At 43.3% G+C, this 18,035-nt stretch overlaps 1 protein-coding gene across 9 annotated transcripts in view; it reads left to right on the forward strand.

The window, feature by feature from the left end:
- The window catches only part of LOC104150259 (zinc finger protein 608), an 87,819-nt gene that overhangs the window by 64,748 nt on the left and 5,036 nt on the right, over nucleotides 1-18,035 (forward strand). For all 9 annotated transcript variants that reach the window (XM_068925200.1, XM_068925201.1, XM_068925203.1 and 6 more), the window contains 3 exons: nucleotides 12,671-12,758; nucleotides 13,251-15,708; nucleotides 17,466-17,883. In XM_068925200.1, the coding sequence (XP_068781301.1) occupies nucleotides 12,671-12,758; nucleotides 13,251-15,708; nucleotides 17,466-17,883 (2,964 nt within the window). The remainder of the gene's footprint in view (nucleotides 1-12,670; nucleotides 12,759-13,250; nucleotides 15,709-17,465; nucleotides 17,884-18,035) is intronic.

The following is an 18,035-nucleotide window of genomic DNA, read 5'->3' on the forward strand; positions in this document are numbered from 1 at the left end:
CTCAGCGCAAAGCAATCACGTTGCTACCTCTTAAGAGAGGGTTGCGTGTGCCACCTGGGGTCAGAGCTTATCAGCCTCCGGGGCCAACATTTCAGACGAGGCCAAAGTGCAGTCGATAATTTATACCGAAATTTGGGTGTAGATTCTGGAGCAAAAGCGAGTTTTATCTTGGTGTTGTTTGGCCGAATTAAGTCATGTCTGAAAGTCCAACCTCTTTTTGCTTTTAGTGACGTGGGAAAATCAATTCATAATGTTGAAATACACTTCTGTCATCTTGTTAGTTGTACCTTAATGAGGGAGGGCATGCCAGTGTTGGTCATTTGAGGGAAGTTTCATTGCCAAAATAAATGCAGAGATTTTTAACCTCAGACTAGGTTGTAATTTAGGTTTCTCAATCTAGAGATTTTTAGTCCTAAATTAGGACTAAATCCTAACACGTACGCACACATACACAAATGGGTAAATCCTATTAGGATTGCTGGAAGCTTAAGATTTTATTTATGTTTTATGCAACTCTGGCCTGCTCCCGGTGTCTGAATAGTTTTGCTTCTAAACCTGTCAAGGTCAGAGGTGGATCGGCTCTAGTGCATGAAAAAGCCAAGTGAAGCTGTAGTAGCGGCATGGTTCACAGCAGGTCAGGGAAAACTTGCCTGTCTCTTCCTAATAAATGGAGAAATGGGGACATGCTGCACAAAGGAGACTTACAGGAAAACAGTCCAAGTAATCACTAGCAAAGGAAGAGAAGCCTGCCGTGAAGTGTTCCTGAGCCCTACTGGGAAATCAGGTTGCTGGTAACTTCCCTTTGCGTTGCATTGGTGTTGGTGAACAGCTGGGCAGAGCCAACTGGTTAACTAGACGTTTTTACTAGTTTAGCCACTTGGGAGGTAATTTAAAAGTGAGGAAGGGGGGAAAAAAAAAAGAAAAAAAACCAACGCACATTGAACTGCTCTGCAGAACCCTGACACCTATTGAAGCTGGTCAATTGATAAGTAGCTAACTTTTGTGCTGTCCCCGCGAAATGACGAACTTTTGTGCTGTCCCCGCGAAATGACGAACTTTTGTGCTGTCCCCGCGAAATGACGACTTTGCTTCAGTAGATGCTAACAAAGGCCCTTTTACCTTTCTTCTGCTCAAGGAGAACATTATTAGTCATACTTCATTAGGCTTGTTTACAAAAAAGAGCTGGTGTCTAAGTGTGTTACTGAAATACTTGCGACTGCTCTGGCATCTTTTTCCCCGCTAAAAGATAAGAATTTTGTAATGGGAAGGATACCACTGCCTCTTATTTTTGAGAAAAAATAGCCTGTCAGATAAGAATTGTAAAAATTATGTGTCATTTCACCACCTGTATTCTTTTAGGTACTTTTTTTACAGCTTGGCAACGCATAATATATGTTTTGTGGTATTGAAATCTGGAAAGTGGAGTTTCAGGCAGAGTTTTGTTTTTCATCTATTGACTGTAGCAACAAAAGACCTTACAGTAATGCTACTACAAATCCTAAACTGAGGCACTCATTTTAAGAATTGTGTATGAAGGAGGGCCTCAGACCCACAAGGTTTCGATCCGCTTTTCCTAGGCAGAGGTGAAAGTGGTGTGGTGGGCCTCAGCACACTGTTCTTAACTGACACGTTTTAGGTGGATGGGTGGGAACGAGAGGTCGAAGGGACAGAACGCTTCATTTACTCACGGGACTGTGCTTGCCTCCCAGGATCGGCTAGTCACAAATTTTAGCTGTGTGTGTTTTACTGTGACCTTTCATAGCGGGGTATTACTGTCTTAAGATCTTAAGAGAGTTTACTTCACAAGCATAAAAGAGGTGGCCCTGCAAGCCCCACAAATTGCATGGGGGGTGGAGGGGGAAGGGAAAAGGCACTTGTCTCTTTTTAGCTGTAATAAGAAATCCTGAGGGAGTTGTGCAAAATAAATCCCAAACGTTTTCCCCCCGCTTTGTCTCGGCTGCATCTGTCTCAGGTGTTTGCTTACACTTTTCCCAGGCTGAGCACAATGAAGTCTTCATGTGATAAATGGAGCTTAATGTAGACACACACATACATGCGTATACACACACACACACACACACACACACACACACACACAAAAATGAGTAAAATGCAGTTCAGGAGATTTCAGTGTTTTCAGCCACCGCTTTAAACTGCTATTTTAAATTCCAGTGAGTGGAATAATAGAGAAGTTATCATGTCTAGTAACTGCAGTTGGCCTTTGTAAGGAATGGCTTGTTAGGAGGCTTTATGATTTACTGAGGCCACAGCTGGCTGCCAGCAGAGCTATAGGAATGTGTTCTCTCTTGGGCCTGGTAGCTAGAGATGAAAAGGATCCAAAGCTGGCACAAAAGCAAATAAATGCTTTGACTTTAAATAAAGCATCATAATTTATAAGAGGCTCTGCTTCTCAGTCCCAGTGAGGTACATGGATCAGCAGCAGCTTTTTGAGGTTGAGCGGAATTGTCTGCCTGGCTGCACTGCATTCTGATATCTGCAGTCTACAGATTGGGAAGCGTTTTCATGGTTTTGGCTTGGGATTTTTTCTTTATCCCTGCTGCTTTCTTTTCCACAAATTCCCCCTCTTCCCTCTCCCGTTCCTTTATGTCGCATTAGCGGCTCTGCTGTTCGGTACAGAATTGCGCCACTGTTTGCACCTGGCAACTCTTTATCATGGTGCAGAGCACTGCGGGACTAATCACCAAAGACACTCGAAAGGTTATAGGGTTTTTTTGGTCACCTGTGGTTGGTTTGTTTTTTACTTGCCCAGTGAATTGTTCTTACAGTAGCAGAGGTCAGAGCTGGGATGCAGACTTCTGTTGAGATGTGCTAATACTGACCTTAAGAAGAAAAATAAAAAGGTATAAGATCCTTAAGGGTTTTTTTTAAGATAGGTAGATAGATATGCACACGTATATAAAAATATATATCAGCTTCCCTATTTCTGCAGCTGTTTCTCAACAGTCTGCTGATGGAAACAGTACTTCTGTGGTCTGGTGTCTCAGAAGAAGAATAGGAAGGAGGCAGATAATTATTAAAGGAACTCCTGAATGCTTGTCAGGGTGAGAAAAAAATGGTTTTGGTTTTCCCTTTTTGGTCTTACTTCTCGTATTTAAGCAACAGTGCTTTCCCCTACACTGCAGACCTGTTTTGCTTGGCTATTTACTCGCTTTTCAGGGTGAAAGAGTTGGGGGAGAGAAATAACTAGCTGAAGAGATCCTGTAATTAATATAAACTGCAGGAAGCAAGTGTGACAGATGAGTTGAAAAGCCCTGTGTTCTGTTGCTTATCTCAAGTGACATATGGTCCTAGGAGTACAAGCAAAGGCAGTGGGTTGTGGGCTGGGTTTTTTTTTTTATTTTTTATTTTCACGCTAGTAGAAGGCAGAAGAGTGGCCATGTGTTCCCCAGAGCGGCAGTGTAGGGGCTGAAATAATACTCCTTGAGAAGTGAGTGGGAAATTTAGGGGATTACAGAAGAGCATTTCCTCGTCTAAATTTGAGACTGTGTGACTTTTTCTTTTTTTTTTTAGTGTCAGGCTATGTGAATCACGGTTATGATTATTGAACTTAAAGAGAAGAAAAAATCTTCTAGAAACAAAATACTTCATTTCTGAAACAGGTTTGGTTTTCTTCAGAACACACAGATGTTAAATGATTTTCAGCTAACATTTTTAGTGTCGGCCGAAATAGAGTAAGACTGCAGTTTTATTCTCAAGCTTCAGTAGAACAGTGAAGTGGTTCAGTTACTCTGGCCAAAGAAAAGGTACGGTTTGTATAAAAAATAAATCTTTAGTTGTACTCTGGAGGTCAGAAACCTATGGTTAGTTTATAGTAACATTAATTGCACTTTTTCCTGTAAACACTGCAAACATGTGGTCTGACATTCAAGAGGTGCAACAGCAATTTATCCAGAAATTTTCCTAGTTCTGCCAAGAACTAATCATTTTGATATAAATCTGACAGGAGAAAACTATTTTGGTCACTGTGGCTTCATAGTTTTGGAAATCACTGTTCTAAGTAGCTCGTATTTTAGTAGAACTATTCAGTTGCGGATAAACCTACAAGCCATTTGGGACCCAATCTGGTGTATTTTCTGGAGTTATTTCCCAGTTTTCAGTGAGTCTTTTATTGCTCTTTTAATGAGTGTAGAATTTAGCCTTGTATTTAATTAGGGCCATTTTTTTTTCAACTTTTCCATTTGCATTTAGATTTTGCTTATTGCTTATTTGTTAGGCAGACTATCTTTAAGAGAAAGGGACACTGAAAACGTTATGGTGCTGTTATTATTATAACTGATAAGGGACATTAGCTCTTTGATTAGATGCTGCCCCATCTTCCAGAGCCAACCTAACTTTAGCATTTAGGTCATTGCTTTGTCCAGAGGCATTACCATTTCATATCACCCCTAGCAACAAGCCTTCCTAACGTTTATTTTATTCTAAAGCTGGAAAAGGATAATGTTACGCAGGAGGCAAGGGAGAGAAAAGAAACCAGAGCGTCTTGTAGCTGACCAGTCAACTGACTATTGACCAACTGTCTTCACGAGAAAGAAATAAATGGTGGTGAATAAGCTAGAGTCTAGTTTTCCAAGAAGCTCAACGATTTTCCCAAATCAATACAGCTCATCAGGCTTCAGAACAAAGGCTGCGGGGGACGTGACAGTGATGGAAGTGGCTGGGTGTTCTTTTGTGTATTAAAGCACATGGGCCCATGGGGAAACAGGCCTTCTTCAGTTATTTCAGTGCTGCTTCTTCTGTGTGCCCTGGGATAGAGTTAGATTTTATATACACACACACACACACATATATATATACATACATACACATATATATAATTATTAGGTGGGATGAAAAGGTTGTCTCCTGGATGGCCCGACTGAATGGCTTCAAGAGGTACTCCTCCCTATTTAATTGCTGCTGCCTTTCTGAGTGTAAATGAAAGTTTGTAATGGGAGTCCAGGGGATGTATGTTTTGCTCATACCTTATTAAAGGTATAACACAGATTTTTCAAGTTAGGGTGGTAGTTGCTACTTTAAATATCTTGTGCTGCTGACTTCCCAATTAAAGCAGAAGGAAAGGGCATGACATTTGGATAAAGTACCCATCAAATTTCGGTTGGCGTTACTCAAAACCCACTGGAAATCACATGGATATGAACTGAGTTTGTTGGCTGTTGAAGAGGCTATAATTTACGTGGCGCGAGTAATGCCAACCTGCTTTAGCCACCAGCAGGGCAACATTATCTAAACTAGCATTTTTTAGCCTTTGAGCCCTCTAACCTTTAAGCTTACTGTGCTTTCATAAAGAAGTAAATTAACACCACAGCTAAGTGTCTCAAAGGTTTATGACTGTAGCAGCAGTATTTCATTAAGCTTCTTTTCCGTAATGCTGTCCAATCTTCTCAGCTTCATTACTGTACAGTATTTGTTCAGATAAAGTCCAGTGTCCAGGATGACTAATTGCAGATCTGTGTTCCAGATGGTTTGATTACAGGATGTGGTTAAAGCGACTCTTCAAACATTCAGCCCAGCAGTAGGGCACTTAAAAAAAAAAAAAAAAAAAAGGAAAAAAGAAAAAGAACAGTCTTGCATTTTCTGGCCACCTGACAATCATTACATTCTCAGACTTGCTGATCTTGATGTCTGTTACATGTGCACCTGCTGTAGATGCAGTGAAGTTCTTGTGCCATGTTAGGCACAGCGTATGATTAAAGTAGTCAACAAACTGTGTGGCTACCAGATCAGTATTCAGCAGAGAAGGCTTGACTTTATACGTGAAATGTGTACGGTTAATTTTAGATTACCTCCTTGATGGAAGCAATCAGGAAAAAGTGGGGCATTTGCATTGCAAGTCTAATGCGAACACTGTTCTGTGGGTTTTGCAGGTGTACATGTAGAGCTGGGTTTGATGAGGCTGTGGTGGATGTTTTGAGGCAAGTGAGTTAATGTGTGCTTACGAAACCAACGGCAATAAAAAAAGCTTGAGATGATCCTAAAGTTATGGATTTTCACCCTGCTGCTTTTTGCACTTGAAATGCTTTAGTTACTGTTAGACCAGTGATGTCAAGTAGGTATGTGTGGGATTAAAAAGTTGACAGTGCCAAATGCAAAATAAGATGTGTTTAATCCATGATGGCCGTGTACTCACAGATGAAGCATAGACCACAGTTTGGCTCTTCCAGGTATGTCGGTATTGTTTGCTAAGTAGCAAGGCTGGCACAAAAGGCAAATTGAATTTGATTTGCAGATGAATCTGTGGATTCATCGATCGTAAAGATATGAGGAATTGATTTTGCTCTGTTGTTACGTGATGATATGATGTTACGTCAAGTGATGATATGATGCCTTCTCAATAATGAGAATTGCATCTCAGCCTTGACGGCCTGCTGTACCGCAGGTGTATTGCTGCAAGAATTTGTAATATTAATGTTTTTTAAAAGAATCTTGTAAAAATGACTACAAAGCACAGTATAACTTGGTAGCTCTTGCTTTGTCATCAGCAAAAGTTGTCTAAAATAATGCTCAGCATAGGAAAAGCAGTGGGCAGAACTATTAAATAGGAATTTTGAGCAAGCAGGACTGCCCTGATGTTTAAACAGTAGTTTTTGATAACTGAAAAGCAAACAAACAATTCCTACTGCTGGAAGATCATCTGGATGATCTTCCACAAATGAGTTACATACATGTTCAGAAAGCCTTTGTGCAAATCTGCTTTTGCCAAAATTTTGCAGTTATTCTGGGCTGGATTCTCTATGAAGAAAAGAAGGAAGAGCTCCCTCTTTTTCATTGCAAAAATGAAGCCATACTCATTCACCCTCTCAGATAACCGGTCTTTTGAGTTGCCTGGGAAAATAATCAGCTTTAACTAAAGCAGAATTTTGTAGCATTTGCTGTGATCTGAACACCAAAGCAGTCTATGCTGTAAACATTAAGTCAGGCTTTCCAGTCTAATTAATTGAGTAATGTCTACTTATACTGGACTTTGAACGTGTTTATTTTCTGAAGCCAACTTTTCAAAAATTGGGGCCTGCATTTAAGTTATTAATGTGATAATTTGATTCCTAAACATATGATCTCATTTTCAAAGTTTTGAATACAAAGCATAAAAATTCTTGATTTATGTTTATTGCTCTGCCGAAAGTGGAGTCATGAAAGCAGAAGACTTTGTGTCTGTTTTAGACTAGATCCTTTGGTCTTTTCTGCATTAGATGAGAGAACATCTGCAGGAGTGTATCTTGTTAGATGTGAGTATTAGATAGAGTTAGATTCCTACAAGCTTGAGGTTGCTGCTAAAAGTGCCACGTCTTTTTTGCTTCAAGGTAATTAATGTGCACAGTATCTTAGCGTGGTGCTAAAGATGCCTTGTCAATGTGATGTTTTTATGTCAAAATAGTACATCTGCATTTGTTAGGCTAACGCTAAAAGAACATGGGTTGTTTTCTTTTTATTATAAATACAAGCCCTGTAAAGATTCTCGGTGCTAACCTGCAGTTTCAGGTATGAAATCTACAGAAGATCAATATTATACAGTTAAGAGCCTAAGGCTGGGCACTGGACAGTATTCATAATTTCAGTCTTCTGTTAATGTCACGACCAGTGTCTTACATTGTTTGCAGCACAGAAATAAGAAATAATTTAATGGTAACTTATACAGAAGCACTGTGAATTACCTTTGTTTTTGTCTTTAAAGTGCTTTGGAAATAATTGAGATATCTTCATTTCCAAATTGTGGTGGCATTCCTTATTCTCTAAACTGAATTAACAGTAGAGAGCCAATGACATTTTAGTGCTGCTCTAACTGTTCTTGGGTTTCTTCTTGCCATGAATCTAGCTTGCTACATTACGGTTGTGAATGTGCTGAGTAAAGGAAAAAGCTTATGCAAGTATATCCAGTGTGAAAGAAAATACACAAACACAGAATCTTTTCTTGCTCCTAGCAGGCTGAGGAAACGTCCCTTGATGTTAGAGGAGTGACAGTGGTGGGCACTGGGTGACATCCAGTGTGCACCTTCACCTTGCATTAAGGCTTTTGCGTATGATCCTGTCTTGGCTAATAACGGATTTGGGCAGAAAAGGTACTGACTAGCGTAGGTGGTTGAATTATAAAACTTCCAGGTAACATGACCCTGTTTTTCGGTACTAGATTGTGTTTGACAGTCGCTGAGCGTATGTTTAGTGGTTACTGTATCTACTCCTCAGTAATAAGGATTAGCGTGGGTAACAACTTTTGAAATATTGAAAAGATGATTTCTTATTCTTGGCTGCTTTAATTGAGGATTTTTGACACTGAGGACTGCAGAGAAGGGATTGCTAGTTTCAGAAATACTGTAACTGTGAATAGTTACGTAGTTTGCAAACGGAATGATAAACCAAATCAAATCAAGAAATTTATACTCCCATGTGAAGATATGTTTTCCTCTATTAAATTGAAATTTTGTTAACTGTGCTCTGATAATTGGTGAAACGCTGAGTTGACACCTTTACTTGGTGGAAGAAACCTTTTTCTATAGTATTCACTATTAGTTGACCTTACCTCACATAAATGGTGGTGTTAAATATTTTAGACAGGTTCCCTAAATTGCAATCTTAGAGTCCAGCTACCCTTAGATACACTGTATTACAAGCGTTGCAATAGTGACTGTTTTGAATAGTTCAGCCTCTTGTTTTTTTCATGTGAAAATGCATTTCCATATTCAGGTACTATGAAACTTGTGGGTTCCTCGGAATGTCTCCCCATTTTCCCTCCTGGTGAGACAGTGCTAAAGAAATGATTGTTACAGGACATAGAGTCTAATAAATAGGAAACCCCCCTCCACCCTCATTACAGAGGTTTCTTACAGCTTGATGCAGCTTCAGTGAGGTTTGCTCCTGTAGGTGATACGTGACTTCACCTCCTAAGATAGAGGTGCCAGTACGTGGAGAGCTGTGCCCCAGCGCACACACACTGAAGAGGGCTGAGGACAAATTAGAGAAGGGCTAGTGGGTCTGTGACAACGTGCGCTGCGTGTTGGGATGCGTTACTCAGAGACGCGTTGAACACTGCTGCAGTCGGGTTGGTGTACTGCTTCCTGGAAAGAAGTCCCAGCAGAGAGTCTTGTTTCGAAGCAGACTCACTTGAGCTTGGTGCCAAGGACAAATGTTTTGGATCAGAGAAATCTGTAACAGTATGCCCCGACTGAGTGCAGCAAGGATAGTCCTTCCTCTGCTCTCCATGCCTGCAGCATATAGATTCTGCCTCCTGTCCACTTCCGCTTTCCAGTGCTTTGGTCTAATGAGCCTCCCAGTTGCATGTTTCCTTAGGGGGTCAGTCTTAGCTCCCATGCTGCTTCTATTCTTTTGACCCATTTCTGTGATAATTTTAATAGATTAAATGAGCTCTCTTCACTGTCTGTCCTCTGAAATCGTACCTGTGGCTGAGTAATATGCTGTTCATTGGGGAAAGGAAATTTATTCCTTACTACAGTTATTCTAACACAGCGTGGGGATTAATCTTCCCTCCGACTTACATACCGGGGCCTCAGCTAAGACCAACAAAATTAATAAGATGCTAAATGTAACTGACTTTAAAGGAAGAACTTATTTGTGTTTGCTTTGAAGTATTGACTTTCTTACGCTGGAAGGTCATTTGAATGTCTTCTAAGAATTACTGAAATATTTGCTTCGTTTTTTTTTTTTTATTATTATACCTACTTTCCATGCCTACTCTTTTGCCTTCTGTTCTATTAATAGATAACAGACTATCCATGGTTCTGTTGTATAAATGAATAAATAAATATAGGACGCAGAAAGAGACGAGAAAAGAAATTTTGCGGATGGAGAATTCTTTAGGAGTGTACCATGATTTTCAAAAAGGTAACAATTACAGTAAAAAAAGAAGGAAAGGTAAAGGTGGACTAGTTAGCGGGAAAGGAAAAGCAAGCACACTTAATTCTCTTGTAATCTTTTGGGGGAAGTCAGAAAGCCCTGCCCGGCTGCGTACCTTTAGGAGGAGATTGGACAAGCACTGGTAAATGGACTGGAGGGAGCCGCCCTGGTGCTGCAGGGAGAGGGGCTGTGTGACACAACAGACTTAGAGATGGAAAATACCCGTGGTTTTCACCCTTAGCCCTGTGGAATCACGGCTGACGAGCTATTAAAGTGAGAGGACAGCATCGAGGTGACCAGCGAAAACGGCGTTTTCATGCATCTCTCTAGTACGCAAGCGGCAGGTGGGCTAAGTTTAGCTTGGCGCTGCTGGAGAAACCAAATTTCCACTGACGAATGGTTCCTCCGTGCTTCTCCTGGCACGTGCTTGTCACCCTTCTAAGTGTTTGCCCATACCTTCAGGTAGGTTTAGGGCTTACAAAACAGGACGTGATTCCAGCGCTCCGGAGGAGCGATTCCTCGCTGACTGCACCCGCCCGGCCTCCCCCTTCGCCCTCAGCGGCAGCGGCTGCCCGCCGCCCGCCCGGCGTGGCGGAGGCGGCGCCGCGGCGCGTCGCGTCCTCGCAGCTGCTGGCGGGTGGCCGCCCGGCTGTGGTCGGGGGCCGTCTCCGAGGGCAGCCTCCCGCCCTGAGCGCCGCCGGCCGCCGTTACCCGGCCGTCGCCCCTCCCCCCGCCCCGGCCCACACCGCGGACGCCCCGTCACTAACGGCCCCCGCCCCCGGCAACGGCCCCCGCGCGCGCCGCGGGACGGGGCGCCCCTCCCCCAGCCCGGCCCAGCCCAGCCCAGCCCAGCCCGGCCCAGCCCGGCGGGCGGCGCAGAGCCCCGCGGAGCCGCCGAGGAGCCGGGCTCGGCGCTGGCCCCGGGGCGGGTCCGGAGCGGCTGGGAAGGGCGCGCCGGAGAGCGAGCGAAGAGAAAAACGCCGCCTCCCCTCTTCCTCCCCGCCCTCCCCCAGCAGCTTTTTCAGGTGTCTGTTGTCATTTGAAGGGGGCAGGAAGAAAGTGCATTTTTTTGCTGCGGGCTGCTAAAGTTGCGTAGGTCATAAAAATAAACTGAATTTCGGTTGGCTGCGGTATCAGTTGTAGCTTAAGCCCTTTTCTGCGTCAAAACTCTGGATCTGGCCCTGCCTGGAAGGCTATTTCATCTTTCATCCCTTAGACCGTGTTACCCCAGCCTCTGAGATGGTTCAGTCGCCTCATCGTAACGGCAACTTAAAACCATATGGGGAATAATTTTCAAATCTGCTATTGAGAATTTTCAAGGAAATCCCTTCTTCCCATGTACCTCCGCTAACAACACTTCAAATACTTCCCTGCTGTTAAAAGGCCCCCAAGGAAATAAGCTGCTGGCTACATGTTTACTTTACCTTGGTGCAGCAGAGAGGGAGAGTTTTAGGGCAAAATTAGAAATCACACCGGTAACACCAAGCCGGCGGCGGGCTGGAAACGTTTTGGCACGGTGCCATTATTATCTCCAACAAGGAAAGTGTCGCCGAAAAGTGAGTCACGAGGCCGGCGGCCGCAGCTGAGCGTCTCGGGCCTCCTGCAGGCGGGAAACGCTTCGCACCGCGGGCCGGCCTTCGGCTCCGCGCGGTAAAAAAAAAAAAAAACAACAAAACATAAAAAGGTGGAGTAATCCCTTATTTTGGTGTGAGCTCGGAAGGGGAGAGACGCCGCCCGCCCGGCTCAGGAATATTACCTTGGGTTGACCTGCGGCAGTTAATGAATTACGGGGGTAATTATGCTGACTAGTCCATAAACACGGCGATAAATTATCTCTGTGAAGACGAATTTGAGGGGAGCCTGAAAACATTTGAACGACCCCCGCCCCCTTTTTAGTTTTATTTAAGACATCCTTACCATGTATATGTTTCACACATGTTTCGAATACAGCAAAACTCTTGAGTCGGCCTTAGGTGGGCAGATGTATTTACATTTTAACAGAAGTCCTAAACGGAAAAGCAGTTAAATGACACAATACATTTCTTAAAAGAGCCCTCTTTCTAAATATTTGTATTTTGAATCCTCTTAGCTTTACTGTAAGGTTGCAGTTCTCATTTAATCCCTCTCTTTCCGCAGAGGAAGAGGCGAGGCAGATAATACACGTTTGTATCTCTGCTGAACAAAACTTACAATGCGTATACGCGCGTGCATGCTTTGTGTGTGTGTGTGTGTGTTTTTGTGTGTTTGGATATATGCAATTTCAAATAAATAGAAGCGTCATTATCATATTGTTTAAAGCAAAGCAGATTCTTCTCAGTCACCTACTGATTTAAACACTGTAACTGGTGCTCAGTTTATGCTGGCTGGCTGCCAAACGAAAGCAATTATGTGCAATAATAGCAAAATTAAGAGGTGAGTGTTGCCGTTTTACAGCAGGACATGGCAAAAACCATTTCCTTCTGTCAGCTGTGTCTTGATTACACACACTCGCAGTCACACAGACATATATTCTTACACCCCCACCCGTGAGTGTGTGTGCACACATACACACGCACACACATTTACACACACCCACACACCTACACATGCACGCCTGTTCTTTCTTGCTCGCTCGCTTTCCTGTGGGTTTTAACTTGAGGTCACTGAAACCAGAAAAGAGGAAGCGTATAGACCACAGCTCTTGAAAGCAAATGAAAATAAAGCTCTGACTTTGTGGGGAAGGAAAAAAGAAAACAAAACAAAACAAAAAACCTACCCCAATTATTGTTCTGACTGTGATAATACTTTGTTTTTCTCCCACCGGCAGGTGTTCTAGTGGTAAATGTTACATGGAGGAACAAGACTTACGTGGGAACGCTGCTGGACTGCACAAAGCACGACTGGGCCCCTCCCAGGTAGGCAATCATTCTGGGTCTGTTTTTTCTCTGCTGTATTTTCAGTGCCCCCTCCCCCCCCCAATCCCTGTCAAGCAACTATACAGAGATTAATAAAAAACAACTGGGTGTAATTGAAAACATGCATCAGTGAAATGAATAATTCTCTGTTCCACACTGGAAAGTGGGGACGTTAGGGTGGGAGTTTTTGTTTCCTTTTGTTTTGTGTTTTTGAGAGGGGAGGGGAAGTATGTGGGATTAATTCAAAGGGGAATTAATTTAAGAATCCTTTTTTATAAGTTTGGAAACATTTTCTCTCTGTTGTTCTAATTAGGTGGTTTTTTCCTTTTTTTTTTTTTTAACGACGTTCCCTTTGAGACTGTAACGTTCTCATTTGGAAGCAGCACATCCTTCCTTTAACATGGCTCAAGGTTCTGTTAGGGGAAGCGGTGTTGTTTCAGTATTTATTTAGTTCACAGCTCCTGCTGATGACATCTGCTCTTGTTTATATAGGTTTTGTGAATCGCCAACGAGTGACCTGGAAATGAGAGGAGGTCGGGGCAGAGGGAAGCGGGCAAGGTCCGCTGCAGCTGCAGCTGTACCTGGAAGTGATGCGAGTTTTACGGAGTCCAGAGGACTTCAGAACAAGAATCGAGGTGGTGCCAATGGGAAGGGAAGGAGAGGCAGCCTTAACTCAAGTGGGCGCAGGACACCCCCAAACTGCGCTGTAGATGACGTCAAAGCCAGCCCCTCATCCACAAACAAGAGGAAAAATAAGCCTCCAATGGAGCTAGATTTGAACTCCAGTTCAGAGGACAATAAGTCTGGAAAACGTGTTCGTACTAACTCTAGAAGCACTCCCACCACTCCGCAGGGGAAACCCGAGACCACTTTTTTGGACCAAGGCTGCTCTTCTCCAGTGCTGATTGACTGTCCTCACCCCAACTGCAACAAAAAGTACAAGCACATTAATGGACTGCGATACCATCAGGCTCATGCACATTTAGACCCAGAAAACAAACTGGAGTTTGAGCCTGACAGCGAAGACAAAATTTCAGACTGCGAGGAAGCATTGAGTAATGTGGCACTTGAATGCAGTGAGCCAAGCACAAATTTGTCAGGCTTTGATCCGCTAAAAGCACCGACGTCTCCTTCCTCCATCACTACCCCAGGGACCCCCAAGGGAAAAAGGGAGCTGACCAGTAATGGCCCCAGTGCAGTTATCAGTTCCAAAACTGGCAAGAATTCGGGCAAAAAGAAGGGTCTGAGCAGTGAATTGAACAGCCTTCCGGTAATTTCTAATATGGCAGCCACCCTGGACAACTGCTCAGTAGCAGATGGCAGTTTGCAGACTGAAATGCCCAAGTTGGAGGCTGAAGGGTTAATAGACAAGAAAGGTTTGGGTGATAAAGACAAAGGTAAAAAAGCTAATAATTGCAAAGTGGATAAAAATCTTTCCAAACTGAAAACAGCCAGGCCCATTGCCCCAGCGCCGGCGCCAACTCCTCCCCAATTAATAGCTATACCTACTACAGCCTTTACAACCACCACTGCAGGGACAATACCAGGACTGCCCTCTCTAACAACTACTGTTGTTCAGGCTACACCAAAGAGCCCTCCGCTAAAGCCTATTCAACCAAAGCCCACTATTATGGGAGAGCCAAGCACTGTAAACCCAGCTCTCACGTCGCTCAAAGACAAAAAGAAAAAGGAGAAGAGAAAGCTAAAGGACAAAGAAAGCAAAGAGACTGGAAGCCCGAAGATGGATTCTAAGCTGGGAAAGCTGGAGGATTCAAAAGGGTCTGGGAAAGATTTGTCTGGACATTTTTTAAAGGACCACCTCAACAAGAATGAAGTGTTAGCTAACGGACTGTCGGAGTCTCAGGAGAGCAGGATGGCAAGTATTAAGGCCGAAGCCGATAAGGTTTACACGTTCACGGACAACGCGCCCAGCCCGTCCATAGGGAGCGCCTCCCGGATGGAGTGCAGCACTTTGGTGAACGGACAATCCTCGATGGCGCCGCTGCACGTGTTGACGCAAAACGGCGCGGATAGCGCGGCCGCTAAAACCAGCAGCCCTGCTTACTCCGATATTTCTGATGCGGCTGATGACGGTGGCTCTGACAGCCGGTCAGAGGGCATGAGGTCAAAGGCCAGCTCTCCTTCGGATATCATTTCTAATAAGGACAGTGTTGTAAAAGGACATTCTTCAGCCACGGCACAATCGGCTCAAGCAAAAGAGTCCCATTCTCCCTATTACCATGGCTACGATCCTTATTATTCTCCAAGTTACATGCACTCTGGACAGGTCAGTGCCCCAGCAGCTGGGAACAGTAGCACCCCACAGGGACTGAAGATCAAAAAAGAAGCTGAGGAAGAGGCTGAAAAGAAAGAGAAGACGGAACCGTCGGATCCCAAGAAAAGCGAAACCAATTCCTCTAATTTGCAGCCACAGCATCAGTCAGTAATAACACAAAGACACCCTGCACTTGCCCAGTCACTTTATTACGGACAGTATGCTTACGGACTCTATATGGACCAAAAGTCCTTAATGGCCTCCAACCCTGCTTACAGACAGCAGTATGAAAAATACTACGAGGACCAGAGACTAGCAGAACAGAAAATGGCACAAACTGGAAGAGACTGTGAAAGGAAGAATGAACCCCCCTTGAAGGAGATAGGAAAGGATGATAATAAGCAGAAGAATATCCCATCTGCTACTATTTCAAAGGCCCCTTCAACTCCAGAGTTGAGCAAAAATAACACTAAAATAGGGTCATCAGTCCCTAACAAAGGTGAGGAGACGAGCAAATCGCAGATCCTCTCCAATCACCAGCAGCAGCTTCAGTCTGACAGTTTCAAAGCCAAACAAATGGAAAACCACCAGCTCATAAAGGAAGCTGTGGAGATGAAATCTGTTATGGACTCCATGAAGCAGACGGGAGTAGATCCGACCACCAGATTTAAACAGGTGAGATCACAGGCAATGGAACACAAGTGTCTTGATTTATTCTAAAAGCACGTGAGATTTTGTCCCTGATTTTGTTACGTTCTTTTACCTTTGCAGTCAAACAAGCTCTCCCAAGCTTTTTTTCTTGCTGGATAGTACTGTAGTCGGTGAATAAACCAACAGGCCTTTCAGTTGAGCTGTTTGAAAAGAAGAAAAAACTGTCTAGCAAGGTGGTGACAGAATCCAGGCTTAAGACATGAATAGACTATTTAAAATTACATGCAAGAATAAAATAGAATTAGATTTCTCTTTAAGATGTAAATTCCAAGCAATTTGCTTAGTTCGGAGATGAGAAATTTGAAGCAAAATAAGCAGCTTTCATTGTGAGAGGACTTAACGTACGTTTGAAACACGAATTGAAGTGTTTTTTTCTTCTGTTAAATGACAGTTGGCATTTACTAGAGATGGGTGAGCTGATTCTTTGAAGAGTTGGCTTGAAGCTCAGCTCTTCATCTTAACCCAAGGTGACCTTTTCAAAACAGTTAAGTTCCCCTTGTCTCCTGAACCAACCCCAAGCCCCTACAGGCCTACACAATGGATGAAATCATCTCTCCATTGAAGTCAGTGTTAGTTTTGCCGTTGACTTCAGTGGAACCAGAATTTCATCCAGTGGCTCATGCTGACCTTCCTAGATGTCAGATTTCCTTCATTCGAGGTAATGTTACTGTCTCTCTGCGCTGACCTGGAGCCGCAATGTCAAACGCTTTCATGTTGTGCTGTACGGTACATCGTAGACTTCACCCTAACAGGCCGTCTTTCAAGATGTGGTGGGGTCAGGTGAATGGGAGTTGGGAGCTCTAAAGGAAGTGGGATGGTACGGGCCTGAGGAGGAGGTTTCTGCTGATTCAAATGAGTATTTGAACCAGACCGTCCAAGCGTCTAGTTCTGTGCTCATGTTTCTGTTGCGCCTGCCATGATGTGGATCTGTTGGAGACGATGTTTACGATTAGCCCTTGCGTAGCTTGTACTTTAAACAAAAAAAAAAGTCTTCCTGATGTTGTTTATTACTGATTTGATGTAGTCCTGGAAAGAATGCACCTCCCTAATTCTATACAATGTTTATAAAGTGATCTACGTAGTTATGTTATGCAAAAATACATTTATGATATCCTGTACTTGTTCCTTGAAGCTTGTGGTCCTGATCCTGTAAATGCTTATCCACGTGTCATTTTGCAAGCTTAAAGTAAGGCTGTCAGCTGCAGCAATCTGCCTAAATGTCTGACATGCCACTGATTCATCAGTGTTTGCAGCATCACAGGCAGCATAAGCATCTTTCCAGCAAGATCAGTTGTTCAGGTTCATTGTTCCAGGTAATCTAAGTGCTCTGACATATCATTAGGCAGCTTTGATTTTGTGGTTCACAGGTATTTTTTGCTCTCTAGTGGGAAAATCTCTCAGTGGGCTTTAATTAAAATGTTTTATGTATAGTATGGTCACAGAACTTTGATACGATGCATATATATTTCATGATTAAACTAGTTAAAGGCATGACGGAGGATATAAGATGAAGCAACTGAATTACATTTTGATAATAGTCTCTTACTCTTTCACGGTAATATTAGTTTGAGCTCAAGGCAAGCAAGCAAACCTCTCCTCTATATAATAAAGGTATGTTCTTAAAGCAGCTGTTAAAAATACATTAACCAAAATATGGGAAATACTAGTATCTTCTTTCAACATCTAAGTCCAGAACAAATTTTTTTCCTCCTCCACATTAGGACCCGGATTCACGAACATGGCATCATTATGTCTATCAGCCCAAATACCTTGATCAGCAAAAGTCAGAAGAACTTGATCGTGAGAAAAAGTTAAAAGAAGACAGCCCAAGAAAAACACCTAACAAGGAAAGTTCCCTGCCTAACCTTCCTGTCTCATTAGCAAGCATTAAAGAGGAGCCTAAAGAGGTCAAGCGTTCTGATTCCCAATCCGTGGACGAGAGCAAGATAAAAAACGATGATCGAAAGACTCCTGTAAATTGGAAGGACTCTCGGGGTGCTAGAGTGGCAGTTTCTTCACCAATGAGTCAGCATCAGTCATATATCCAGTACTTGCATGCTTATCCTTATCCACAGATGTACGATCCCAACCATCCAGCCTATCGCGCAGTCTCTCCTGTCCTAATGCACAGCTATCCTGGTATGTATCCTGAAACTTGCCTTGCGCACTAGTAAAGATTTACACACTCAAAATGTGGCAAAGCCCGCATTTCAATATTTCTGTTCATTGCTGGAGTAAATTAGAAGCTTCATGGATGACGTTTCTTTTGCTTGTGCTTATGCTAGGGAAGG

This window comes from Struthio camelus, chromosome W, assembly GCF_040807025.1.
Source record: "Struthio camelus isolate bStrCam1 chromosome W, bStrCam1.hap1, whole genome shotgun sequence".
NCBI classification, from domain to species: Eukaryota; Metazoa; Chordata; class Aves; order Struthioniformes; family Struthionidae; genus Struthio; species Struthio camelus.